The 27605-nt window shown below is 44.6% G+C and overlaps 2 protein-coding genes and 1 long non-coding RNA gene across 4 annotated transcripts in view; 2 read left to right on the top strand and 1 right to left on the bottom strand.

Moving 5' to 3' along the window:
• Positions 1-377: 377 nt before the first annotated feature.
• Positions 378-9571, top strand: R3HDML (R3H domain containing like). The gene is made up of 5 exons (XM_041733078.1): positions 378-685; positions 3407-3525; positions 3644-3776; positions 5303-5418; positions 9439-9571. Exons 1-5 carry the CDS (start codon positions 428-430, stop codon positions 9569-9571), a joined length of 759 nt encoding a protein of 252 aa, XP_041589012.1. The 5' UTR covers positions 378-427.
• LOC121478181 overlaps positions 2846-27605 on the bottom strand; it is a 47904-nt gene continuing 23144 nt past the window's right edge. Inside the window, exons 2-3 of one of the 2 annotated variants that reach the window (XR_005984429.1) lie at positions 9182-10038; positions 2846-3678 (exon numbers count right to left, since the gene is read on the bottom strand). This is a non-coding gene — a long non-coding RNA (uncharacterized LOC121478181). Of the gene's footprint in view, positions 3679-8318; positions 10039-27605 lie in introns of those variants that run through there. The other variant, XR_005984428.1, reaches the window with a different exon arrangement.
• The window catches only part of HNF4A (hepatocyte nuclear factor 4 alpha), a 60346-nt gene continuing 50701 nt past the window's right edge, over positions 17961-27605 (top strand). Inside the window, exon 1 of the mRNA XM_041733077.1 lies at positions 17961-18100. Within this exon, the coding sequence (XP_041589011.1) occupies positions 18052-18100 (49 nt within the window). The 5' untranslated portion in view covers positions 17961-18051. The remainder of the gene's footprint in view (positions 18101-27605) is intronic.

The following is a 27605-nucleotide window of genomic DNA, read 5'->3' as shown; positions in this document are numbered from 1 at the left end:
TGCCGCATGATGCCCCGGGGACTGTTGGCCCTGCGCTGCTGAGGGCATCGATGGAGCCCACTTGGGCAGGATTGGTGAAGAGGGTGTCCAGGCTGGAGAGGACTGGTGTCCGTCTCCTGGACTGGTGGGATGGAGCCCTGGCTTTGAAGTGGTAGTGCCATCTGCATCACATGGCCCGATCAGGATTAGCTACCATCCGGGCATTTCCTTCCATCCCTCAATACACTGAGTCCACTGGGGCAGGAAGGACAGTGTGTTGGGCACCAGGACTAGAGCTGAGTCGGGAGATCTTTGCCAAGTTCCCAGGGGTTGGCATCCTCGGGGTGGCAGTGCTGGAGAACACTCAGGGTTTGGTGCCCTCATGCCCACCCCCTCCAGGCAGCTGACTCTGACTGCACCAGGTGACGTGTGACCCTTCCAGCCAGCTATGCCCCTGCTGCCCAGCACCTTGGGCCTGGCAGGCCTACTCTTCTGGGCAGGCCAGACAGTGAATGCCTTGATGCCCAATGCCACCCTGGCACTGGCCCAGACCGAGGGCACAGCTGTGTGGCCTCTGAGTGGCCTGGGGGTGCCCCGGTACCGGCGGAAGCGCCACATCTCTGCTGGGGACATGAGTGCCTTACTGGATTATCACAACCACATCCGGGCCAGTGTGCACCCACCTGCGGCCAACATGGAGTATATGGTGAGTTCCCATGCCCTCCCCCGCACCCTTTCCAGCAACTGCCAGTCAACCCAGTGTGTTCTGGAAGGGCTGGACCATTTGCCAGCCTGGCCCCACTGGCCAGCATCTGGGGGTCTGTGTCCTGAGGAAAGGGCAGGAATTGATCTACCCATTTAATGGATGAGAAAACTAAAGCAGTTGCACAGGTCCTCTTGGGAAGCAGGGTCAGCTAACTGCTACGTGCGGAGCACCTACTGTGTGCCTACCCATAACCTACACACAACCCTGAGGGGACTCCTCTTCCTTTAAGATGGGGATTATCATCTCTATTTTCCAATAAAGAAATTGAGATACAGAGAATTAATTTGCCAAAGGTCATCCAACTGGGATTCTAACCCAGGTCTGCCTACTGCTAATGATTGTGGTCTTAGTGCTTGCTTCAGCAGCACATACACTAAGATTGTGGTCTTAACAGAAACAATACTCCACCCCAGGATTTTGGCTTCCTGCTAGAGACCTGCAGGGTGGGTGGCTGGAGCTTTCTGTGCAATTGTCTCTTTGCTTTAGGGTCTGATGGACACACAGACAGGAAGAGGATGCCAGTTATCACAGTGATGATTGCCGCTAGGAGGCAGAGTTTGGGGACTGGTGGTGGGGACTGGCACCTGAAGGTCTCAAGCAGAGGAAAACCTGCAAGTGACCAGCTGAAAAAGCTGAGATGTGTTTCCTTAAAGAGGCAGGGCCAGTGGCTGTCACCCCAATCCCCCAGAAGTCAGACTCTGGCATGGAGGAGGGGACCTTTCTCTTTATCGCAGTTCCTCCCCTAGGACCTTTGTCCCAGACCAACCTGGAGAGATAGGCTTCTAGCCCACCCACAGATTTCTTTAGGGAAAGAGGTTGCCAGTCCACCCCCCTCCAAGACAAATACATGCTACAGCCTGAAAATTCCTATGCTTTTACAATGTGTCTATTCACTTGTGTGCTAGCTGCTGCTCAGAGCCAGGTACCATGCTAAGCCTTGTGGACACTGCTGAGAACAGGATGGACAAGTGTCTTCCTTCAGGGACACGATAGAAAACAAATATCCACAACACAAGATATGGGTAATATAATGTCAAACAGGAATAAGGTGTTAAGATATGGGTAACATAATGTCAAGTAGGAATTAGATGTTGGAGAGGGGTGGGGATAGGAGCCAGAATGGCAGGCAGCTGGAGGTGGGGGTTATTAATTTGTTCATTGAAAGACTCATTCATTTATTAGCACAGTGACTGGCACGTGGAAGGTCCTTCATTTTTCAAACAGTGACACATTTACTGTGCATGCAAGTCACTCATCCTAGTAAGTGTTTAATTATCACATGTGTGGTAGAACAGAGAGAGTTAAATATCTCACCATGGATCCCAGTAGGGTCAATGAATGTGGATTTGATGTTAGCAGACCCCTTGCCTCAGTTTACCCCTTTGTTGCATAAAGAAAATATTCCTTCGCTTTTCCTAAGACTGTGAATCGGACAACCCTGAGGACATGTTTGGACCTGTGGCTTGGTATCCCTGTGTCTTCTTGGCTAGCTGGCTTCTGCCTGCAGGACAGGCATCTGACTAAGTACCCTTTGCTCAAGGAGCCCTTTTTCTCCCACAGCGTCCTCAAAAGTTCCAGTCCCCTGTTTCACATTTTCACACCCACCAGGATTGTAATGATTGCTTAATGTCTCATCTTTACTAGACTGTGAGTCCTGGGTGCCTAGAAATATTGTTCAATATTTGCTGAATGAACAAATAAAATGAATGCATGACTCATATCTCTGAAAATCCCAGGAAGTCAGAGTGGAAGGAAATTGGTATTTTTTTAAAGTGATGCTTTTTCAAATTATAAAACTTGGGGCATTCACACATTGGAAAATTATGAAGCTGTTAGAATGAGGAGGGCATTCTCTATGTGCTGATGTGGGATAACCACTAAGATAAGATAACCTGTTTGATTGAGCGAAAACAGCAAGGGGTCAGATAGACAGTTTGGCCAGCTGTCATTTGTGTGTGTGTGTGTGTGTGTGTGTGTAATATAAATATTATAAATATATAAATATTTTATATACTTATATACAATTATATATATTTATTAATTATATATATATACACACACTTGTGTGTGTATATATACTTGTACAGGTATAGAATATTTCTGGAAGAGGATGCCAGGAATCACAGTGATGGTTGCCTCTAAGGAGCAGGATGGCTGGAGGAACAAGTATAGGATTGAGATGAGAGACTTTCCACTTTTCCTCCTTTGGGCATCTCATATATTATATTTGTGCATGTTTTCACTATGCAGAAAAAAATATTTTGAATTTGAATATTTAATGTTAAAATAAATATGTTTTAAGAATACAATAAATAAAATAAAAAGCCAGTTCCGTCCCCATCACCCTGGGCTCAGCCACTTGTAGGGACTGCTAACTCCTGGACAAATAGCCCCGGACCTGCTCAGAGCAGAGAACCTCCAGCTTGAAGTCCAGTTGTGGAGGGGGAAGGTTGCTGGAAAAGGAGTCAGAGGTCTGGGTGTGGGTCTTGGCTCTGGTGAGGACTTGCTGTCTCCGACTCAGTTTCCTAATTTGTCGAGTGGATTTGGTGCAGGGTTCCGAAGAGATGGAGTTAGTGGCACCGGGGAAATGCGCATCTTTGGATACTGCTGGGATGTTGGTGATGTCCCTCCTGGGGAATTTCATGGCCTTTCTTTCCCCAGGTCTGGGACGAGCGGCTGGCCAGGTCTGCCGAGGCCTGGGCCACCCAGTGCATCTGGGCCCATGGGCCCTCACAGCTGATGAGATACGTGGGCCAGAACCTCTCCATCCATTCTGGCCGGTGAGTGACCTTCTGCCCTTCCTTCTCTTGGTCACTCAACAAAGTCCCCAAGCAAGGTGGTGGCAGAGCAGCTTCTCCATTCCCCAGCCAGCGTCTTCCATCTTCTCTGCCTCCCCAGGTACCGCTCGGTGGTGGATCTCGTGAAGTCTTGGTCTGAGGAAAGGCGCCATTACTCATTTCCGGCCCCCAGAGACTGTCAGCCTCACTGCCCCTGGCGGTGCAGTGGCCCTGTCTGCTCCCACTATACCCAGGTACCGCTTTGTCGGGACTGAGGGCTGAGGGAGAACAAATCCTGGTAGCTTAGAAGAAAAAGAATGTGATGGAACAGAAATTATAGAACATACAGGCCCTATGGACTTCCTTCCATATGATAAGTGTATTCCTGGAAAGTTGTGTGTATATTGAGTTGAGCTGACCAGATCTTGTTCTGAGTGTCTTGGGTGGGCTCACCAGATTGTTTGACCACCAAAATGGAGATGTGTGATCTGACAAGTTCAAGAATGCTTTTGAATTCAGTAGGCCCAAACCTATTTTCTAGTATTTTCTGTCTTCTAAGGATCCTACTATCTTCTCCTCCTTATTATCATTTTTAAATAGGTTCTACACCTAGCGTGGAGCCCAACACAGGGCCTGAACTCACAACCCTGAGATCAAGATCTGAGCTGAGATCAAGACTCAAACACTTGAGTGCCTGGGTGGCTCAGTCAGCTAGGCACCTGTTTTTGGCTTAGGCTGGGATCCTGGGATCCTGGGATCAAGCCCCACAGGGGCTCAGCGGGGAGTCTGCTTCTCCCTTTGCCCCTCACCACTGCATGTGTGCTCTCTCACTCTCACTCCCTCAAATAAATAAATAAAATATAAAATCTTAAAGAAAAAAAGAGTTGAATGCTTAATCAGCTGAGTCACCCAGGTACCCCTAGGATCCCAGTATCTTAAAAAAAAAAAAAAAAGAAGAAGAAAAGAAATGCTAAAATAAGAGAACAAAAAGTATAGTATATTTTGAGTACTAATATTGAATATGTTACCACTTGTTACACATAAAAATATAATGCGATATAATGTTGCAGGAAATGGGACCAAACCTTCCCATTGTAGGACAAATATTTTCTTTTGGTCTGTCCATCTCTCTGTGATTCATTCAGAGTTAATGTCAGAAATCTACTTTGGAGACCCTCTAGGAAATGTGAGGCCTAAACCAAATGTTCTTCCTGAAATTATTACCTTCGTTTTACCAAAGAAGAAACTGAGGCATGGCATGGTTAAGTGATTTGGCCAAAGTCACACACTAGTGATATTGAGGTTCTGACCCAAGCCTGTTTAACTCCAAAGTTTGTGTTTTAACCTCTAACACAATAATGATCTTCAAATGGTAGTTGCTAGGGAAAAAAGAAAGAAAGAAAATGAATAGAACAGTACAGAAAATAAGAGCATAGATCACATGTGAAAAGATAAATGTTGGTTCACAAAACTTTTGTCCCAAGTGCCTACGTGTTGTATGCTGAGCAACAATTCAAAATTTATTCCTTACTGGTGGGTTGTAGTAAAATAAATAAATAAATAAATAAATAAATAAATAAACAAACAAATAAATAAATCTTGAGAAACATTATAGCACAATGTGTCTCCAGGAACATTGGGACAGGCAGATTGCTTCCCCAGGAAGACCTCACCTAATGCATCCACCCTGAACCATGTCCAGGAGCCTCTCAGCCCCAAGGAACCTGGACCCCCACCCCGAGTCCATCTCAAAGCCTCCCCTGTCATTGTCCTTCCTCAGATGGTGTGGGCTTCCTCCAATCGGCTAGGCTGTGCCATCCACACCTGTGGCAGTATCAACGTCTGGGGCAACACCTGGCATCAGGCGGTGTACTTGGTCTGCAACTATGCCATTAAGTAAGTACAGCACTGAGATGGGGCTGAGGGGCAGGGGTGGACCCTGAGTGCAATGAACAGAATTCCAAGAGAAGGAAAAAAGCCCAGGACACCCTGCCTTCTTCCCTTCTAAGTAAACTTGATACCATACAATCTGTTTTATTTATTTATTTATTTATTTATTTATTTATTTATTTATTTATTTATTTATTCACGAGAGACACAGAGAGAGAGAGAGAGGCAGAGACACAGGCAGAGGGAGAAGCAGGCTCCATGCAAGGAGCCCAATGTGGGACTCGAATCCGGGATCACGCCCTGAGTCAAAGGCAGGTGCTCACAGGTGTCCCACAGTCTGGTAGTTTTAGAGTCAATGAATAATTCTTTTTCTTTACCGCCCCCCCCCCAAATTCTCTAATTTCCTTTTCTATTGCCAAAAGTGACTGGAAGATAGACAGGACCAGGTCAGGTGGACACGTAGCCTCGCTGATGAAGTTAACAGTAGAGAATGTGGTTTAGGGATCCCTGGGTGGCGCAGCGGTTTGGCGCCTGCCTTTGGCCCAGGGCGCGATCCTGGAGACCCGGGATCGAATCCCACATCGGGCTCCCGGTGCATGGAGCCTGCTTCTCCCTCTGCCTGTGTCTCTGCCTCTCTCTCTCTCTCTGTGACTATCATAAATAAATAAAGATTAAAAAAAAAAAAAAAAAAGAGAATGTGGTTTAGATGTGCTAGACAAGTGAGTTGGCAAATATCTTGCTCTCGAATTAGAGCTGCACACCCGTTGACTGGCAACACCTGACAACCACAGTCCTCTCCCAAAAAGTGTAGGTAGTTCCTCTAAGCTCATCACAGGAAGTAGGGCAACCAAGAACACAGGCTCCCTGCAGCCAGGCACATCCCAAAGGAAAGAAAGGAAGGTCAGAATGAGTGTGCTCAGCTCCTCCCTCCAGGCTCCCCAATCAGCTTGGTGGGAGAGAGGTCATGAGTGGCCTTTGTATGCAAGTCTCTTGGAAACATGAAGAAAGAGGGATGGGAGTTCCCATCCAACGTACAACACACAAATTTGCCAACATTACTGATTCTCATATAAAAATAAGAAAAGTTCTATGTAAACATGATATTAAGAATTTCAAGATTACATACTGATAACCACCTTTTACTCTCAAGTAGCCTTTCAGCACTTACAAAATATTTTTGCCTCCTTATCTCATTGAAGAGATGAAAGAGAAAGAAGGAAGGAAAGAAGGAGGGGTACTGGGAAAATGTTTTCTTTTTTTAAGAGCAAGAAACTGACGATCAGAGAGGTTAGGTAATATATAAAAGTCACAGAGCCAGGAGGTAGCAGAGCTGTTTGAAACACAAGTCTTGATTTCTAGTCTATGTTCTGTCTACTATACTATTTGGATGCTCTAGAAGTCACTGGTAGCTTGAACACAAATTCTCAAGCTATTTATTTATTTATTTATTTATTTATTTATTTATTTATGATAGTCACACAGAGAGAGAGAGAGGCAGAGACATAGGAAGAGGGAGAAGCAGGCTCCATGCACCGGGAGCCCTACGTGGGATTCGATCCCGGGTCTCCAGGATGGCGCCCTGGGCCAAAGGCAGGCGCCAAACCGCTGCGCCACCCAGGGATCCCTATTTATTTGTTAATGGTGATATCTATTAAAAAGTATCAGTCCAGCTTTATCAGATACAAAAATACAAAGCAAACTTTGTTACAAATAGCTTAGGAGGCTGTTCCAATTTGAGGATACATTGAATTTTTGCAGCATTGAGTATCAACACTACAGTTGTTAAGATTTTCATGCTCTGGAGCAAGACTATTAAGGTTCAAATTTGTGATTTAAATTCTCCATGCCTGTTTCTTCATTTGCAAAATGGGAATAAAATAGTAATAGTAAAAAATAGTAATAGTAAAAATAGTAATACTCACTGAATTGTTAAGAGAAGTGATCTGACCCAGGTAACACTCCCAGGCTCATGATAACATGCTGTTGCTTACTGCTATGACCAGATATGGGTGTGATGTCCAGCTCTCCCATGTGTGTATAAGGACTTTGGATAAGACGTTTCATCTCTCTGGACCTCGGTTTCCTCTTTTAAAATAGGGCTAATCCTACCTGTCTCACAGAGGATCACTGTACATAGTCACTGTACATTTATTCAGCCCATAGTACATGCTGAATAAATGGTGGCTGTTGTTATAACTGGGTTAGGAACTATTTAAGGGTGGGAAATAGATCTGATTCATTCCTATATCTTTTTACTACAGGGATCTCCCCACCCCTTTTTAAGCAAAACTTTTTTCCAAGTGGTTAAGTTGAACAAAAAAAGAATGGCTTTTATTCCATTACCCCCCAGATATTTCCACTTCCCATCTTCTCTGCCCTCAAATTTCTGGGAGCACCTTTTGAAAACTGCACTCACAGCATCTGGCACAAATCCTGAAGCCCAAAAGATGCTCTGGAAGTGTTTGTTGAATGAATGAGTGAATGAACCCCATATAAAACCAGAAATGCATACTTTTCTAAGGACTTTGGCTGAGTTTACTTACAATCATTCAACAACCACTTTTAGAGAAAAAAAAAGATTCCATATCTGCCCATAAAGAGTGTTCATATGAAGTGTGAGAAAAGAAGACCCTGGACTTGCAAAGATAACACTACAGGCTGGTGTGAGATTACCAGGCAGCCATGAACATGAGTTTGGGGGATGATTTTAGGCCTTGAGAAGAGGAGGGAGAAAAAGAAAAATCTGTGCACTGGGACAGAGAAGAGAGATGTGGAAAGGTGGGCTATGTGAACAGGATCCACGGCTGCTAGAACAGTCTAGAATGTCTGACCAAAAGCTACAGATGTGCTTCTGTAAGTGAGGAGATCAGCAAACTAGGACCCATGGCCAAAACTTCACCAGCTGCTTGTTTTAGTAAATAAAGTTTTATTGAAACACAGCCATGCCATTCATTTACATGTTATCCGATGCTGCTTTCAATGCAATAGAGATATCCGGCTCACAAAACCAAACATGTTTGCTATCTGGCCCTTTACCTGAAGAAATTTGCCAATCCTTGCACAGGTAAGGGGAAGTCACTAAAAGTTTTTGAGCAGGAGAATGTGATGAAGGTGGTTTGTTTGTTTTTAATAGCTTTCTTGAGGTGTAATTCACATCCCATACCACTCACCCATTTGATGTGTACAACTCAATGGGTTTGGGTATATTAGATTATTGATATGTTTTCATTATGCATATAGATATGAAATATTTATAACATAAAATTTGCCACTTTAATCATTTAGAAGGGTACACCTCGGTGGCAATTCATCATTTTGTGCAACCATTACTACTACCTACTTCCAGAACTATTCCATCACCCCAAAGAGAAGGTCTGTAACTATTAAGCCATCCCTCTCTACCCTACTTCCCCTAAAAGGCCACGGTCTGTTGAGACGACTAACTCAGGAGCAGGGAGGATGGAATTGGGATCTGGCCATCAAGAAAATGGGCAGTGGTGGCCATGACAAGTCTTCATGAGCATGTGCCCCCATGATCGGATTATACTCAGCATCTGATTATTCTAACTCCTATTTGCATAACACTTCTGTGAGGTCTAAAAAGTGCACATCATTTTTGTGGATACCATTTCATTTATTTTATTCAGAAGAAATAAGGTGGCTTATTTTGTCACCAGCTGGCTGGTGGCAAAACCTAGGACCAGATCTCAGAGCTGCCTGGGTCGGGGATGGGAGGGAGGGTGGAGGGAATAAGAAGATCAATACTTACTGAAGAGTCAGGTATTTGCCAGGCATGGTGCTAGGTGCCCACACACATGGCTCCATTATTTGATCTTTGCCTCCTCCCTGTGAGGCAGGGGAGTCTTCTCATGGTTTTACAGCTGAAGAAACCAAGGCTTGCAGATGTGACTTGCCCAAGGTCACATAAGCCAGTCAGCGGCGGTGCTAAGATTTGGAAACCTATATGAAGGTTGCCCACATTAACTCTCCTCTGTCCCTGTCTCCTTGGCATCTTTTCTCTTCCAGGGGGAACTGGATCGGCGAGGCACCGTACAAGATGGGGAGGCCATGTTCTGCTTGCCCTCCGAGTTACCAAGGTACCTGCAGTAGCAACATGTGCTTCTCTGGACTCAAATCCAATAGGCTTCTGTGGTTTTAAATTTTCCCTGGGCCCCGGTGGTGCCTCTGGCCCTCCCCCAAAGACTTCTTCCCCAAAGACCAGGTGAAAGAATAATTGTTTTTTTAAAGGACTTTATTGGGCTCACACCACCGATCTGAATTTTTCCTTCCTGGTTCCTTCCATTCCCGAAATGTCCAGCATGTGCCAGAAGAAAATAACCTCCTGGCCTTCTGTCTTTCTTCTTACAGCTTTCTTCTCTCTGGCTTCCGGGAAAGAGGCTTGTCTCTTTCGTTGACTAGGTGCTCAGAGAGTCAGAGCTGGATGGAGCTGTAGGGTGACAGCAGTTTTATGACTCTCAGGTCCCAAACCCACAAGTCTTTGTCCAACCAGTGAAGGGTATTTATTAAGCAATCTTTAGCCTGAAACCCACTTTCCTTCATCCACTAACAGCCAAACGTGGAGGACTTGTGGTTTGCTCCCTGGGTTGAGAACATTTCAGGTCCAAGCTTTTAAAAAAAAAAAAAATAATTGAAATTGACTTGTAGACAGACCATTCCCATTGCATGTTACTGGGGCTACTCCAGGGCTCAGGTTCCCCTTTTACAGATGGGTATATTGAGGCTCAGCAGAGGGGTGTGACCTACTGATTGCTACACAGCTTGTGCCAGCAGCACCCAGGTCAGAGCTCAGGCCCAGACATACCCTCTCTGAGGGCCAGGACTACGAGTGCAAAATCAAAGTTGGCCCGAGGGAAATGTCTTCTGGGCCTGTCTTTTTCTCTTTTTATCACTCCATTGAGCCTATCCATCTCTCTCTCCTCCACATCCCTGGAGGATCTCATTCTCATTCCCATAAACCATTTCCTCTCTCTCCACCCCACCACACCCAGATATCATGACACACAAAAGTCCTTTTGTTTCCAGAGATAGTAAAATCTCCCCCTCAGACCTTGCCCTCCAGCTGGGGCCCACTCCCTGCCTGGCCAGAGAGCACACCATTCAAAGACCTGGATGGAAAACCAGCCCCTTTCCCTGGAGTCCCTACACCAAGCTGGATGGAGTGAATTTCTCTTCCCTCTCAGTCATTCCCACCTAGGCCATAACCTGAGCATGTCAACAACCACCCCCTCCTCCCCGTTCCCCAATAAAGTCCTTTGAGATCTGATGCAGTGGCTCTTTCTGGTCCCTCCCTCTCTCAGCTCCCAGAGGGGGTCAAAAAAGGAAGGAAGGAAACTGAGTAGGGGGAGATGGAGTAAAGGCAAAACCAGCTCCAGAGAAAGGCCAGGAGAGGGGGCTCATGGCCCCTACTCTGTGCCAAGCGTGACAACTAGTTCAGTGCACACATGCATATGTGTGTATTACTATTCCATTTTATTGCTGGGATAAATGAGGCTTAGGGTGCCCACCCATTTCCAAATGCTGGAAATGAGTGAAAAGAAACAAGGATGCTGTTGTGAGTTTATTATTTGCAGATTATATCCTTCCTACTCTTTTTTTTTTTTGAGGGAGTATTTTCATTCATAAAACAATAGTGATAACACATGTTAGATTTTTTAAAAAATTAATAATGTCCTTATATTGGGGGGGGAAAAAGCTTGCTATCCGTGTGCCAATTTTCTAAAATTTTCTGGAGATTTAAGTAGCATGTGACCCCTTGAATTAAATGGTATACATAAGGTTATGTAGCTGGTAGGGAGCAGGCATAAAGTTTGAATTTAGCTTCATCTGACCTCGTAATCTTATTTTGACTGCCCACATTGCCTTCCTGTGTCTCGAGTACCAGAAGAATGACAATGACAACCACTGGCATCTATGAACTGCTTAGTACACTCTTAAACTCTTTGAATTATCACAGCCATCTTAAGAGATAGGTACCGTTCCTATCTGCCTTTTACAGGCATAAAAACTGAGGCTAAAGAAGTCAGATTTGAATATGTACTATGTGACTCAAAAGCCCAATGTCTTAAGCCCATTTACTTTCTGCCTCTCAACAAGGAAAGGAGAAATTCAGAGCTAGGACAAAGGTAAGGATGATTAAGCAAAAAGTGCATTTGTAGGGGTGGATGACTTCCCAGGTTCCCCACTTTTGAAACTGCCCCTGAGAAGAGAACATGTCAACAGAGAAATGAGCAGGTTGGGCTTGCTCATGGTAGTCAAGGCCTGGACGCTGCAGACCTGGGGGTGAGGGCTCAGGGGGAGGGGGGTTGCTCATAGCATCCTGCTTTGTTAAGCTGCTGTTCTAACTGAAGGAGAACATTTGCTGCAAGAAATCGGAAACAACATTCAAGCCTCTGTAGTATTTTACACTTTCTGAAGATCTTCATAGCCCAATCTCATTTTATGGTTTATTTGTTCATACATTCATTCACCAAGTAAGAAGTTTTAGAGCATAGACTCTGGAGCCAGATTGCCTAGGTACAAATTTAACTTAGTGGCTAAGTGTGCTTGGGTAGGTTACCGTGAACTCTCAGTGCCTGTCTCATCTGTAAGTGGACATAATGATAGTACCTGCCTCATGAGATCATACAAAACATTAAATAAATGGGTACATAGAAAGCACTTAGAGCAGTTTCTGGCATATAGTAAGTGCTATAAAAGTGTCAGCTCTGAGCACAGTGGTCACTAATATATATATCAAGGTGGATTCACAAGCCAAATCTGGCCCACTGACTGTTTTTTATGAATAAAGTTTTATTAGAACACAGCCATGCTCATTTGTTTATGTATTGTCAATAGCTGATTTCAGGCTTCCACAATAGACATGAGTAGTTGCAAGAGATCACATATCTAAAGCCCCAAATATTTACTATCTGGCCCTTTATAGAAAACGTTTATTGACCCCTGAGACCTATAATGTTCCTATGCTCCTGGAGCTTTTAATTCTAGTGTAATGGTCAGCATGAAACAGAAGATGAATATGAATAACTTACTGTAATGGCAGTAAGTGCCATCGGGGAGAAGAACCAGGAATTACAAGAGTGTGATCTAAACTAGAATGGATAGTCACGTGGGTCTCTTGCAGCTAGATGTGTGTTTGTGTGTGTGTGTGGTTTTTTAAGATTTTATTTATTTATGGGATGCCTGGGTGGCTCAGCAGTTGGGCACCTGCCTTTGATTCAGGTCATGGTCCCGGGATCTGGGATCGAGTCCCACATCAGGCCCCTTGCGGGGAGCCTGCTTCTCCCTCTGCCTATGTCTCTCCCTCTCTCTCCCAGTCTGTGTCTCTCATGAATAAATAAATAAATCTTTTAAAATTAATTAATTAATTGTTTGTTTGTTTATTTATGTGAGAGAGGGAGAGACTCCCAAGCACATTCTGTGCTGAGCAGAGCCCTATGCGGGGCTCAATTCCACAACCCTGAGATCATGATGCAGTGAAAATCAAGAGTTGGATGCTCAACTGACTGAGCCACCCAGGCTCCCTGCAAGATATGTTTTGATGAAGAAGAGAAGCTGGTCAGGCTCTGAGGCATTGATGATAATGAGGGCAAAAAAGCTGGGGGAAACAGCACAGGGCAGGGTCAGGTTCCAAAAGTGTACTGTGTGAGAAGGAAAGGGAGTGAACTGACCCTAGGAGGGGAGGCAGGGGCCAAGTCAGGAATAATCTTGGAGTTCACTCAAGGACAATGAGGAGGCATAGCAGGATTATAACAGTGGGATGACGTGTCAGATTTACATTTGAAAAGGTAATTCTGGCTGCATTCAAGCGGAATAGATTTGACAGGGTCAGAGTAGATGCTGCGATCCAAGTAAAAGGCTATTTCAGTCATCCAGGTAGGAATGAGGATGGCAGGGCACTGCGTGGCTCAGTCAGTTGAGCATCAGACTCTTGATGTTGGCTCAGGTCCTGATCTTGAGTTTGTGAGATAGAGCCCCGAGTTGGGCTCTGTGCTCAGTGGGGAGTCTGCTTGAGATTCTTTCCCTCTCCCTGTCTTGTGCTCTCTCTCTCAAAACAAACAAACAAACAAACAAACAAACAAATAAATAGAAATGAGGATGGTTTGAACCAAGATGGTGGCACTGAAGACAGGGAGAAGTAGATACATCTGTGACATGTTTAAGAAGTGGAATTTGAGGGGCGTGTGGGTGGCTCAGTTGGTTAAGTGTCAGCCTTTGGCTGGGGTCATATTCCCAGGGTTTTGGGATCCAGCCCATTGGGATCCAGACCTGAGTCATTGGGCTCCCTGCTCAGTGGGGAGCCTGCTTCTCCCTCTCTCTCTGCCTGCTACACCCCCTGCTTACGTTCTCTTTTTCTCTCTTTGTGTCAAATAAGTAAATAAAATCTTAAAAAAAAAAAAAGAAGTGGAAGTTAAGGGGTGCCTGGATGGTTCAGTCAGTTGAGCATCTGCCTTCAGCTCAGGTCATGATCCTGGGGTCCTGGGATAGAGCCCAGAATTGGACTCCCTACTCAGCCGGGAGCCTGCTTCCCATCCCCACCCCCCACCCCCACCCCTGCAGGCCTCTACCCCTCCCCCTCATCTCCTCTCTCTCCACTTGCACTTGCTCACTCTTGTGCTCTCGCTCTCTCTCTCTCAAATAGATAAATAAAATCTTTTTTTAAAAAAGAAGTGGAATTCAAGGGGACTTTGTAGTGGTTGGCTGTGGGTGTGAAGTAAGTGGAGTAGATGAGGCTGCCATTTTATCAAATGGGGAACGTAGGGGAAGGAGTTTCAATGGAAGTGAGGAGCAAGAGTGCAATTAGGGGCATATTATATTCGAGATAGCCGTGAAACACAAGTGGAGGTATCTAGGACGCTGCTGGATATATGAATCTGGCCTCCAGAGGAGAAATTTAGATTGGAGATACACAATTGGGAATCGCGAGTGTACAGTTGGCTATTGAAACCATGGTAATGAATGTGATTATGGGAGGAGATATAACAGAATGGAAAAAAAAAAGTAAATCTAGAATTCAGCTCTAAGGAAGTTTAGTATTTAGAGACAGATAGAGAAGCATGAAATGTCAAGAGACAGAGAAGAAGAAAAAAAGCAGTCAAGAAGGAAGAAATCCAGAAGACGATAGTAGTATGGATGCTAAAGGAAGATGAGTCAACTGTCAAATGTAGTTGCGGGTCCAGTAAAATGTCCTTTGAATGTTCAGGCATGGAGCCATTCTATTTCACTAATGAAGACTCAGTGGTGTGTGTGATGGCAGTGGGGAGGGGTGGAACAGAAACCAGACTGAAGAGGGAAGTGTCATAGGTGGGAGATGGGAAAAAGAGAGCCCTGGGTGTAGACAGCTATTTTGAAAGTTTGTCAGTAGAGGGAGGAGAGAGGTGATGTAGTGGCAGAGATGGGGAAGGAAGTTATTAGGGAAGGATTATTTTTAAATAAAAGAGATACTATAGCATATTTAAATATTGATACGGTTCCCCTTGTAGAAATTTGTCCTACAGATATACTTCCCACATGAGGGTCAGGACATGTGTAGGAAGGCATTCAACTGCTTGTAGTGACAAGAGCCTGGAAACATCTTAAATGTCTAGCAAGAGGGGATCCCTGGATGGCTCAGCGGTTAAGCATCTGCCTTTGGCCAGGGTGTAGTCCTGGAGTCCCACATCGGGTTCCCTGCATGGAGCCTGCTTCTCCCTCTGCCTGTGTCTCTGCCTCTCTCTCTGTGTCTCTCATGAATAAATAAATAAAATCTTAAAAAAAATATATCTAGCAACAGGACACTAGTCAAATCACTTATGGGACAGTCACACAGCTGGGTCAGTACTCAAGAGAACGAGGCAGATATGCTGGTATAGAAATAGCCCTTGGATACTAAGGGGGAAAGAGCAAGTGGCAGGAGAGCATGTTTAGCATGTTCCCTTCCCGTGTGTTTTGTGCATTTACATTTGTGTGTATTAGTCAGCTTGGGCTGCCATCACAAAATACCATAGACCAAATGGCTTAAATAACAGAAAATGATTTTCTCATGGTTCTGGAAGAGGGAAGTCCGAGATCTGGGAGCCAGAATGGTTGGGTTCTGGTGAGAGCTCTCTTCCTGCCTTGCAGATAGCCACTTTCTCACTGTGTTCCCACATGAGGGGGAGAGAGTAAGTTCTTTGTGCCACCGCTCCTAAGGACACTTATCCTATCAAATCAAGACCCCACCCTTATGACCTCATTTAGCCTTAATTGCTCCTTAGAGGTCCTATCTTCAAATGCAGTCACCTTGAGAGGTTAGGACTTCAACATATGAATTCGGTGAGGACACCATTTAGTCCATAGCAGTGTGTATGTGAGTATTATGTTTAAGTGCTGGAAATATATACATATACAAGAATTTGTTTAAAATTTCCTTAGAGTGAGATGTGGGAACTAAGGTAGCAGGAAGGCTAATTTTTCATTATATACTGTTTGTGCAATTTTCATTTTTAACATGTGAATGTATTACTTTTTTCATTAAAAAAAACTAATACAAATGAAAGCAAAAGGAAAGATCACATCACATGGTTAAGGCTAAAAAGAGAGACACTAATAAATAGTGATAGGGATGCAGAGAAAACGAGTTCTCTTACCCCATTGGCAGGAATGCAAAATGGCATGACCACTTTGGACAACCATTTGAGAGTTTCTTATAAATTAAACATATACATACCATATCAAGTGGCGATTCCTTTCCTAGGAATTTAATCAAGGGAATGAAAACTTATGTCTCCATGAAGCCTTGTTCATGACCATACATACCTGCTTGATTCATAATAGACCCAAACTGGCAACCCCAATGACTGTGACCAGGTGAATGGGTGAACAAATTAGTGTATCCATCCATTCAGTAGGCTACAATTTAGCAAAATGGGACATGAATGTAGATGAATCTCACCAACCTGCTAAGCAAAAGAAGCCAGACACAAAAGAGTAAATATTGTCTGATTCTATTTCTGGGATATTCTAGAAAAGGCAAATTAAATCTAGAGTGACAGAAAGCAGGTCAGTGTTGCCCAGAGAGGGAGGTGCTGGAGGATTAATGGCAGAGGAATAAAGAGAATTTCTGGGGGGTCATGGAAATGTTCTGTATCTCGATTAAGGTTATAGTTACATGAGTATATGTATTTTGCAAACTCTTTAAACTGTATACCTAAAAATGGTACATTTGATTATATGTTACATATACCTCAAGAAAGTTGATTTTAAAAGTCTAAAGAGGTTGAATATATAGGAGAAATCAGCCCCACGTGCTCACGCAGGGCTCCTGAGCAGGGGGAAGAGGCAGGTGCAGACCGGGTGGATCTGGATGAAAGGAGGTGAGTAAATTCTGGTGGGGGATTCAGGCAGGACCAGGTTTAAGGCTTCTTTCTTCTCTGCTGAGGATGAGAATGGAAAAGGTGTGAGGAGTGAAAATACTGGAAATAAACTGGAAAAGCCAGGAGACGGGAAACAGGGTAGAAGTTCTGGGCAGCATGGAGGGCTCAATCGGAGCAGGTGACTTCAGAATCCAAGTCAAGCTGCCAGACCCAACACTGGGATGAAAGGAATGGGACTGCTCCAAAAGAAGTCAAAGAGCAGGTGTACAGTAAGTATGCAAGAGGGCTGAGATGCGGAGAGGGGGGCTCTGCAGTCGGAGGGCAGGATGCGGATTTCAGCAGTAGGTTGCCTTCTGAATGGGAAGGAGGCAATGGACCAGGGGAGGGGGTGGGCAGAGTGCCTTTGGTGCATGGGCCTGGAGGTCAGGCCTGTGTCTCTCCATCATTCATAGCCCTCCCCAGTTTGTAATCATATCTGTGTCATAAGGTCTTTGAATAATCTTTAATATAGTCTGACAAATTCCCATCTCCCCCATTAGTCCACAGTTCCATGGGTGCGGGGATGATGCCTACTTTGCCCATTTCTCTATCTCTGGAGCCTAGGACATGGCCTGGCATACACAGTGGGTGCTCAGTAAATAGATATTAGATGCGGGGGAGATTGTAGTTTGTAATGCTAACTCATCTCCTCTGTTACCAGCTGTGAGACTGCAGGCAAGCAACTTCTCTCTGTGGCTCAATTTCCTCCTTGAGGTTTAATTTAAACGTGGTGATGCCTGTGTACAGCTCCCAGCATCGAGTAGGTGTTCAGTATGTATGGTCTTCCACCCCCTCCTTTTCTCTGCTACCCCTCCCTCCTGCCACTCGACACACCCATTATGTGGAGCCATAAAACCCAACCCAGGTTGGACTCTCACCTCCTCATCCCCTCCTGGCCAGTCCCCTTACCTCAAGTTGGGGTGAGGGGCTGGTGTCCTTTCTATCTGGCTCCAGGTGTCTTCAACCCCAGAGTGCAGAACTGGGGCCCAAGTGGACCTCGGCTCTGGCCAGGTTGCCGTTGTCATGGTAACAGTGACAGTCCTCAGCCGCAGGTTCCCTAAGTGACTGGTTACTCTTTAACGTATCCACCCACCTTGGGTGATTAGAAGAATCAATAAGATAACCAGGCGGTGGCAGCTGGCTGTGCTCACTGCCTTCCTGGTGGACTGGCTCCCGGTGGCCCTGCTGCCGTTGTGTGTGGAGCCCGGCTCCTCCATGCCCCCGCGTCTCTGGCTGGGTGGGCTCGGCCATGGTCAGTGTGAACGCGCCCCTCGGGGCTCCAGTGGAGAGTCCCTATGGTGAGTGGGACCAGTGGTGGGGCTGGGGGAGGACTGGACAGGGCAGGACCATGGTCAAATTTGGGAGGCCATGGGACGCCCCATTATGCATTTCTAAGAAGCCCAAAGACTACAGTCCCCTGGAGAATAGCAGGAAGCCCAGGGGATGCATGTGACTTGCTTCACTAAAGTCCCAAACAGGAGCATGCATTTTTGGTTTGGGAAGTGCTGGGAGGGGCTGTAGGAGCCCCGGAGCAGGGGCTTGCTCATTTTGCCTGCCAAGAGCCTGTTTTCCTGGGGCTAAATCCCAGGGGTCTTTCCAAAATTCCACAGAGGTTTGGGCTGGAACTGCCAACCCCAGGTTATCAAGGCAAGTCCAAGCCGACGGGGAGCTCGGCTGGGCCTAGCATAGAGCTGGCTCATGGTCTAGGCGGGATGGGACCCAAGAGGAGAGTTGGCCGATCCCTCTGATGAGGGCCGTTGGCTCTGGATGATTCACCAAAGGGAAGCAGCTCCAAGCAGCACACAGCATGGGGCGTCGGGAAAGGGCAATGATCTCGCGCTAGATGTTTGAAACTGAGGTGCAAGGCTAAGGAAGAGTGTGTTACTGAGGGTGAAAGCCCAGGCTCTGCTGCTGGGGTGACCCCACAATTGGAAGTAACCCAAGTGTCCCACAGTAAAGGATAGGTAAACAAAGCATGATGCATCTTTAGCAAGGAATGCTATCCTATTGTTGAAGGTTAAAAAATGCAGATCTGTGTGCAGATAGGGAAGGGCCTCCAGGTTACACTTAGTGAAAAAAATAAACTGAACTAACGTGTGTAGCATTTTACATCTCTGATAACAGAACGGATATACGCATGTGTATGTATACACATATTTGTATTTGCATAGAAAACCAGTAAAAGGACAGAAAGACCAGAAACAGAGTTTTGTTGCTGAGGAGGGAGGTTCAAGAAATCTTTTTAACCTTTTTTTTTTTTTTTAAACCTCAGGTGCATTTTATAAATTGATTTAAATCGCACGAACACACACAGTGCTTGGCCTCTGGAAGCCAGGATCTAGTTTTGTGACTTTAGACAAATTATTCAACATTTGTATACCTTGGTTGCCTTCTCTTTGCGGTGGAGAGAAGGTGTCTTATGGACCCTCACAAAGGATGAAAGAAGGCCAAGTGCTCTTGGCACTAGGGACATAATAAGGACTCAAGAAATATTATTTAACATTGTCATTAGCTGAGGATGGATGGCCTTAAGGAATCAGGGTCTGGTCTCTTGACTGGTCCAGGGGATCTTTTCTTTGATCTGCCATCAAGAAAAAGTATGTGATCGGGGAGAGTAATAGCAGCGGAGGCTGACCAACCAATAATAGCCTGGGGATGCACCCCCATACACCCCCTATATGACCTTGGGCAAGTCACTTCCCCTCTCTGCATCTATTTCCTCACCTGCAAAATAGAGAGACCTGACGGGACCTATCTCACAGAGATAGGAGAGGAGGGGAGAGGAGAGGAGAGGAGAGGAGAGGAGATAGCATAGCTGGAGGGCTAGGTATGTCTTAGTTGTTTCATCCAAGGTTAAAACACAATTAAGATTTGGTTGACCTGTAGCCAGAGGAAGACGCTGTCTGCATAGGGACCAGAAAGTCAGCTTCTGAGGACGGAGAGCCCCAGGCCACAAACCTACACTAAAGATGAATAGAAGGCGCCCCACATTCCTCCCAGGGGATACTGTTATAATCTAACCTGATAGCCTCTCACTGTCTCCCAGGTCTATGTACTTTGTAGTGTCCTTACGCCCCTTCATCCCGACCTCTCGGTGGTGCTCATCACAAAGCAAGCATGCAAAACATATTTGTTGGATGGTTGGGTGGATAGATGGTTAGATGGATGGATGTTCTATGCCTATTACTTCATTTAATTCTTGCAACAGTTGTTCCAGATAAACAATATTGCTATCTCCAAAGATAGGAGAAAAACTAAAGCTCAGGATTGTTAAAAAAAAAAAAAAAAAATCTGACTTTAGTCCATTTGTGACTCTCTTGACTAAAGCTACAGACCTGGCTGGGCAGAGAAAGGAGAGCTCCTATGGCCAGATTTGCAGCAAACGTCAACAGAACATTGTTCGCGTGGGACAGTTGGGCGTTTGTTGGTGTGTGTGTGTGTGTGTGTGTGTGTGTGAGAGAGAGAGAGAGAGAGAAACAGAGTGAGAGAGAGGCTAAAAGACCTTACTTTTTAAAGAAAATAAATCTAGGTTAGCATCCCCTTCCCTTTAAAACTGTGTGGCCTACCCTTCTCTGAGTCCTCATGTTTCACCTATAAAATGAACTAGGGAAGAGTACTAGGAAGTTCTAGGAAAGAAACAAGTGCCTTGAGGAGCACCCCTTCTCCTGGAGTTCTCTAATGGGGATAATACCAAACCCCCTAAGGCTGCAATTGCAGAGGTAAGTTGCAGGGTAAGGGATGTAGTACATAGCAGAGCCTCAGGAGAGGCACTGACAGGCAAGGTCGTGGTTAGGATCATGCGAGTTAAAACACAAGTACTCAGAATAGTGCCGGACACAGAGTAAGCATGTAATAAATCTCAGTTGCCATCTCACATTTTTTGAACCCTAGTAGGACAGTCTTTGAGGGGCTGATCTTTGGCGTGGTGATGCTGGGTGAACTTGACCCTTCCTTGGACTTGCAATGGGCTCATGGTACACTGGCTTCTTTATAGTTCTCATCATGACTGATCAGATAGCATTGATGTGCGTTGTAGAGTCTGTATCCCCCACTCAACTATAAACTCCACGAGGTCAGGGACTATCAGTGGTTTGTTCAGCCTTGCCCGTCTCACACAGTGGCTGGCACAGAATAAATGCTCAATAAGCATTTGTTGGATGAGTGAACTGAAGGGGGTTTTAAGAAACAACCCTATGATAATAGTCAATAATGTCAGCCAGAGCATGCTCTTCCCTCCTCCCTCTCTCTGTGCTCACTGTGGTGGCTTTACAGACCCAACATGGCTGGCACAGTAGCAGGCATCACATCTACCCTCAAGTGCCTGAAGCTGGAAGGGATACTCCTTGAAGCATTTGTTTCTTTTATCAAAAAGCAAATCTCCCCCAGAAACCTCCCAGCAGACTTCCCTGGTTCAAGGAAAGCTGAGATTAAGTATCCAGCAGAAAGAAATTTGAAAGCCAAGATTGGCTTAGATCAACGATATTCTTTTCTTGGAGTCTGGCACAATGCTGCTCCAAACAAAATCAGGGTTCTCTCAGAGTGGGTTTCTCAGCTTCAGCACTAGTGACATTTTGGCTTGGATGATTCTTTATTGCGGCGACTGCCCTATGCATTGTAGGATATTTAGCAGCTTTCCTGGCTTTGACTCACTAGAAGCCAGTAGCAACCCTCCCCATCAGTTGTGCCAACCATAAATGTCTCCAGACATTTCTAAATGTGCCCTGGGCATGTACAACACTACTGTGTTATGAGGAAGCAGGAATAGGTGCTGCATGGTGTCTGCCACAACTGAATATACTGTGACTCTTATGTGGTAGTGTTTGCTTTGGGTGCCAGGAACTAGCTCAGAGGCAAATCTGGAGCTGCCCTTAGCAATTATGAGTATAAGATGCACTGGTGTGCTTATCTGTGTGCTAACCAGACTCCTGGCTCCACTATTTTCCTACCCTTTCCTATCCTTTTTCTTTTAACATGCTTTTCTTACCTTCCCTTAATTATTTGTTTTGGTCCTTTGGGAGTTTGTCATTTTTCCAAGCATTTCAAATCTCTTGAGGGCAAGGTCTGTATTTTTCTGATCCTTGTTGTTTTACTACAGGCTACCCCAGGACCTGGCCCTATGTTGATTTTGATGGAGGTTTATTGAATGAATAAATGAATGAATGAGAAGATGGTTGGATGAATGAACAGATGTGATGGGTGGGTGGGTAGATGGGCAGATGGGTAGTTATGGTGGATGATGGATAAATGAATAAAGAAATAGGTGGGATGGATGAAGAGATATGTGGATGATGTATAAGTGGATGAATAAGTAACTGGATAGATGAGTGGATGGATGGATGGATGGTTGGATAGATAGGTAGATAGATAGGTAGATGGATAGGTGGGTGAATGGATAGATAGATGGATGGATGAGATATGCTGGGCTGGGCTGGCAGCACCTGCAAGTGCTTAGGACCAAACAAATGAGAAGACGGGGTGATTTGGCCACTGGTCAACATTCTTCCAGCAGGGTAGCATATCTAAGTGACAGATGAGCCTGGTTTTTCCTGGAGAGGTAGGTCTAGTTCCTTGACCAATAGTATCAGTCTCAAGCCAGTTCAGAGCTGTTGTCAGAGGCAGTTTGAGTATGTGGCTCTCCCATTGAAAGCTGTACAATGGTTAGTTAACACTTTGCTTCAGCCCTCTGATTCTGAGTTTCTTCATCCATCAAATGAAACTTGGTTGTTGAGAGGATTCTATGAGCTAATGAAGGAGAAAGTATCATAAACTATAAAATGCTCCATTTCCCTGAAGGGTTGATGGGCCCAAAGTTGGGCTGGGGTCAGATGCTGGCCAGCTACAGGACTGTGTTGGATGTCAGGCATGGCTGCTTCCACTCCTCGCTCCCCAAGAGAGTTCCCTCTCTTATCACCTCTTCCCATTTCACCTCAACTCAATTTCAGCCTCTATGATTCACTGGTTCACAAACCTATCTGCAAATAAAAGCCTCCTTAGAATGATTTGTTTTGAGGCTCCACCCTAGACCTGGTGAATTAGAATCTTTTGGGGTGAGTTTTAAGAATCCTTAATTTTTTTTATTAAGTTGCTTCTGTGATTTTGGGTCCAGATGAGCTGAAGTACAGAAACCATCATCTTATTTCATCCCATTTTATAAAGGGAGGATCTCAATGCCCAGAGTGGGTCCTATCTCCACCTGGGAGGCTCCTGTATTCGTTAAGTCACTGTTCCCTAGTTCATTTTTTCAATAAACCTCTACCTAGGGCTTATGGAATACAGGCACTCTGGTAGGCACTGTGGGGATGGAAGAGAATAAAATATGGCTTCAGATCTTGGGGATCACCTCATCTGGTGGGGAAGACACATGGCCCAGCCATCATCAAAGACAGAGCAACAAGATATACATAGATATGAAACTGTGGGGACACAAAGGGACTTAGGAGGAGGGCAAGGAATCAGGGACCTCTTGACCCTGGAGGAGTCGACTGATATCTAAATTAAAACCCAAAGGTTTCACAGGAATCAGCCAAGAGAGGGGAGGGAAGGAAATACCATATGCAAAGGCCTAGAGCCTGGCATAACACGCACAGATTTTACTTGCACTTGACTGCAATTGATTCTGTCCTTTATTGAAAATATCTTGGGAGTTTTCTGATTGTTCTGGGAATGATTTATTTTGTTCCTAAAATATTAGGAGATACTTACGTGTAGGAACTATGCCTTCCATTTCTTTCTGACTGACTCACATGCCTCTAGCATGAGGGTGGACCTGAGAAGAAGAAAGGAATCTGTTCCCATTGAAGCCCTTCCTATGTGACAGGCAGGACTCTGGCTTTACTTTAGAGATTTTATCCCCCTCCTTTTTTTTTTTTAAGTTTTATTTACTTATTTATTTATTCAAGTAATCTCTACACCTAGTGTGGGGCTCAAACTCATGACCTCGAGATCAAGAGTCGCATGCTCCACTGACTGAGCCAGCCAGGCACCCTTGTTTCTTCCCTTTTAATCCTTGCAATGACCCATCAGGTGAGAAGCATCATCCTCATTTTATAAACAGGGAAATTGAGATTCAGAGTCACTAAGTTTTGCTGCATCACACAGCAAACAAGTGATGAAAACCTAGTCAGTCTGACACCAAATCTTCATTCTTTTAGCTACAACTATCACCCTACAATAACATCTGAGGAGCTACCATGATTAGCAGCTCAGACCCCAGGGTCAGGCTGCCTGGGTTCAAATTGCAACCTTCTTCATCTGTCAAATGAGGTGATAATAGTGCTACCCACTTTGTAGGGTTGTTGTGAGAATCAAATGAGGTTTATATCTGGAAAGTGTTGAGTGTCAGGCGCAAGGAAACTGCTAGACAAGTTTTAATGATTATTACAATACCTATAGAGTGTGTACCTACTATGAGAAAAAAACTGAATGCTTACTGTGTGCTGGGCATCTTCTAGAAGCTGTGGAACACACTGAAATGAAGGAGGGCTATGTAACTGGTTTACAGGACTTGATTGTCCGGGTGGAGAGTCAGAACAAAGTTTACTTCCAAGCCTTCAGATGCCCTCTGAAGTCTGTCAGAGGGGTCTGTTCTCAGGGGCCTGGTTCATGAGCCTGGGGCTGTGGGAAGTAGATGGGAGGCATGAACATAATTGGAACAGAGTTGCCCTGGCCGCAGATGTGGGAAAAGGCTCTGGCCCCAGAGAGCTGTTTGTGATCCCACTCGCGTCCTTCTGCTGGCTCTCTACCTCCTCTTCTGAGAAAAGGGGGTGTGTTCCTTATTCAGGAGTCATCATGCAGTATTCACTAGACCTTGAGGAGTCAAGAGGGATGCCCCAGGGCTCACTTTTGAGGCCAATTTGGGTGTTCACATGGACCAGACTCCTAGCCTCCCCCACTCACCACCTCTGGTTCAACCAGAGAAGCTGCATGTTGTCTTTGCACAGAACATTTGATGAAAGGACTCCATGTTTCAACAGTGTTGGGAAAGACAGAGGACCAGTTAGTGTGTCAAGCTGCAATCTTGACCCGTTAATGGTTCATGCAATTTATTAGGTTTATTATTTAGGGCAGCACTAGGTGATGCAACCAAAAAAACCAAAATGGAAATTAGAAGTTTACCTCTGTCACATAGTCATCCAGGAACCCCAGAAGTGGCCCTCTCTTGGAATGGCATTTGCTATTTCTGCTCACATTCCATCGGTCAGAACTAGTCATATGACATTGGCCAAAAGCAGAGGAATCTGGCATGTGTGGTCTCTATAGGCCAGCTATTTTCCAGGAATAGCTCTAAATTATGGAAGGGGAAATATGAATTTGTTGCTACCCAGTTGACCATCTCTATCTTGGGGTCATGCACACACACACACACACACACACACGTGCACCTACACACACACACACACACACACAGTCAAATATATATAGCAAATGTGAAGATATGAGTTTTTTATTTTTTATTTTTTGAATATACAGTTTTTAACATCAAATATTTCAATAAAAATGTGCACAGACAGAAACATAGATGGTGATAAAGCAAATGTGAGAGATTGCTACCTACTGATTGGTGAATCTTGGTGAGGGATACGTCAGCTCACTGTGCTATTCTTTCAATCTTTAGTAGGTTTGAAATTTTTCAAAGTAAAATGTTGTGGAAAATATAATTGTTAAAATTTGCTAGACCTTTGGATAGAATAGAACAAGCTATACATAGAAAAAGATTTAGTTTAAGCTCAGGGGCTTTGAATTGTAACTTAAATACAGGAGCCGGCTAAGTTTTTCTGTAATGGGCCAGATGGTAAATATTTGGGGCTTCGCAGGCCAGATAGAACTGTGGCAATGACTCAGTTCTGTTGTTGGACGACTTGACTGCATGAAAGTAGCCATAGGCAACGTGTAAATGAATGAATGTGGCTGTGTTCCAATAAAACCTTATTTACAAAAATAGGCAGTGGGCCAGATTTGGCCAAGAGGTTTTAGTTTGATGACTCTTGCTTTAATATATGATTTTTAAAAAGCCTTTGAAGCACTATTTTTTAAAATTTTAAGCAGATATATTATTCCTGCTTAAAATATAATTAATTTAATTAAACAATCTTTATTAGAAATTATAGATCAGCATGTCCCAGCTACCCGGGACCCTGAGTCTATTAATGTTCCCTTACTATGCTAGACAAAATAATTTTAGCACATTTGCTGTTCATATAATCAGCTTTTTTTTTTTTTTTTAAGATTTTATTTATTTATTCATGAGAGACAGAGAGAGAGAGGCAGAGACATAGGCAGAGGGAGAAGCAGGCTCCCTACAGGGAGCCTGATGCAGGACTCCATCCTAGGATCCCGGGATTATGCCCTGAGCCGAAAGCAGACACTCAACCACGGAGCCACCCAGGCATCCTTAATCAGCTGGGTTTTTTTTTTTTTCATTTCTTGCCTTTTCTTTGAATAAAAATGTACTATCTGGGGCCCCTGGGTGGCTCAGCTGTTTGAGCATCCGACTCTTGATTTCCGCTGAGGTCGTGATCTCAGGGTTGTGAGATCAAGCCCCATGTCCTCTGTATCAGGGCTCCACACTCAGCAGGGAGTCTGCTTGAGATTCTCTTTCTCCCTCCCCCTCTGCCCTCCCCCCATGTGTGCTCTCTCTCAAAATAAATAAATAAAGTCTTTAAGAAAAACATACCATTTAAAAAAAGAGTTTCACTGAAGTATAACATTCACACAGACAAGAACATGAATTATAAATCACAATGGATAAGTGAAATTTCACAATGATCACATTTTAAAAATGAAGTAGTCGAATAGACAACATCCTACCTTGTCTGTCTCCTGCAGCTAGAGTAAATTCTGCCTATGTGAAACTTTGGTTTCATTTATACATGTTTATGGATGTGTGCGTGGGGTTGTGATCATAGCAAAATTCTATAAAGTACTTATGGAGCTTTACACACACTAACTCCTTATCTTTGCAATGACCCCCTGATGTACATGTTATTACTGATGTCCCTGTTTTATAAATGAGGGAATGGAGACACAGAGAGGTTGAATCACTCAGTGGAAGTGACACAGGTATTAAGAGGAAATGTTGAAGTTCCAAATCAGGCAGGCAGGCTTCAGAGTCTCTATTTTATAGGGTCATGGTCAAAATGGTTTCAAAGCCATGGACAGAATGTTCCCAAAGGTTCTTTATAGACCTAAAAATAGCGTCCTTCTCCTTAGGTGTACCCACAGGGTAGGGCTGATTTTAGGAGGACATGGACAAACATTTTAAAATCTTACTTACTTTATATTACTGTGTGTTAGAAAATTTTATAACCAGCATATTAAAGCACTAATATAAAATATACTTTTAAAGATTCATATATGTCTCTGGGCCATACATGGCCCATATCTGGGTCCATGTTCATTCATCCTCTAGTTCTGATTTATCACTTCAATAGTACTTACAATGGGCCAGGCATTGTTCTAAACAATTTTTTTAAAGGTTTTTATTGATTTATTCATTACATACACACAGAGAGAGAGGCAGAGACATAGGCAGAGGGAGAAGCAAGCTCCCTGCTGGAACCTGATTTGGGACTCGATCCCAGGATCCTGGGATTATGCTCTGAGCTGAAGGCAGATGGTCAACCACAGAGCCACCCAGGCATCTCTGAACTAAATAATTTATAACAATTACTTCCTTTAATTCTCACAACTGCCAATTGAGGTAGGTCCTGCTATCATACCCATTTCTCAGAAGGGCTAACCAAAGCCCAGAGATAAGACTTACCCCAAACCACACGGACTACAAAGAGTCAGAGCTGGGATTCA

The sequence above is a fragment of the Vulpes lagopus genome, chromosome 18 (genome assembly GCF_018345385.1).
Source record: "Vulpes lagopus strain Blue_001 chromosome 18, ASM1834538v1, whole genome shotgun sequence".
NCBI classification, from domain to species: Eukaryota; Metazoa; Chordata; class Mammalia; order Carnivora; family Canidae; genus Vulpes; species Vulpes lagopus.
This window is presented reverse-complemented; position numbering and strand designations above follow the sequence as displayed.

What these genes read in the sequence shown, in the direction of transcription:
- R3HDML (XM_041733078.1), top strand. Translation starts at nt 428, where the DNA reads ATGCCCCTGCTGCCCAGCACCTTGGGCCTGGCAGGCCTACTCTTCTGG. An exon ending in CGGCCAACATGGAGTATATG is followed by an intron (nt 686 to 3,406) that starts GTGAGTTCCCAT and finishes TTCTTTCCCCAG; the next exon opens with GTCTGGGACGAGCGGCTGGC. An exon ending in TCTGCTCCCACTATACCCAG is followed by an intron (nt 3,777 to 5,302) that starts GTACCGCTTTGT and finishes GTCCTTCCTCAG; the next exon opens with ATGGTGTGGGCTTCCTCCAA.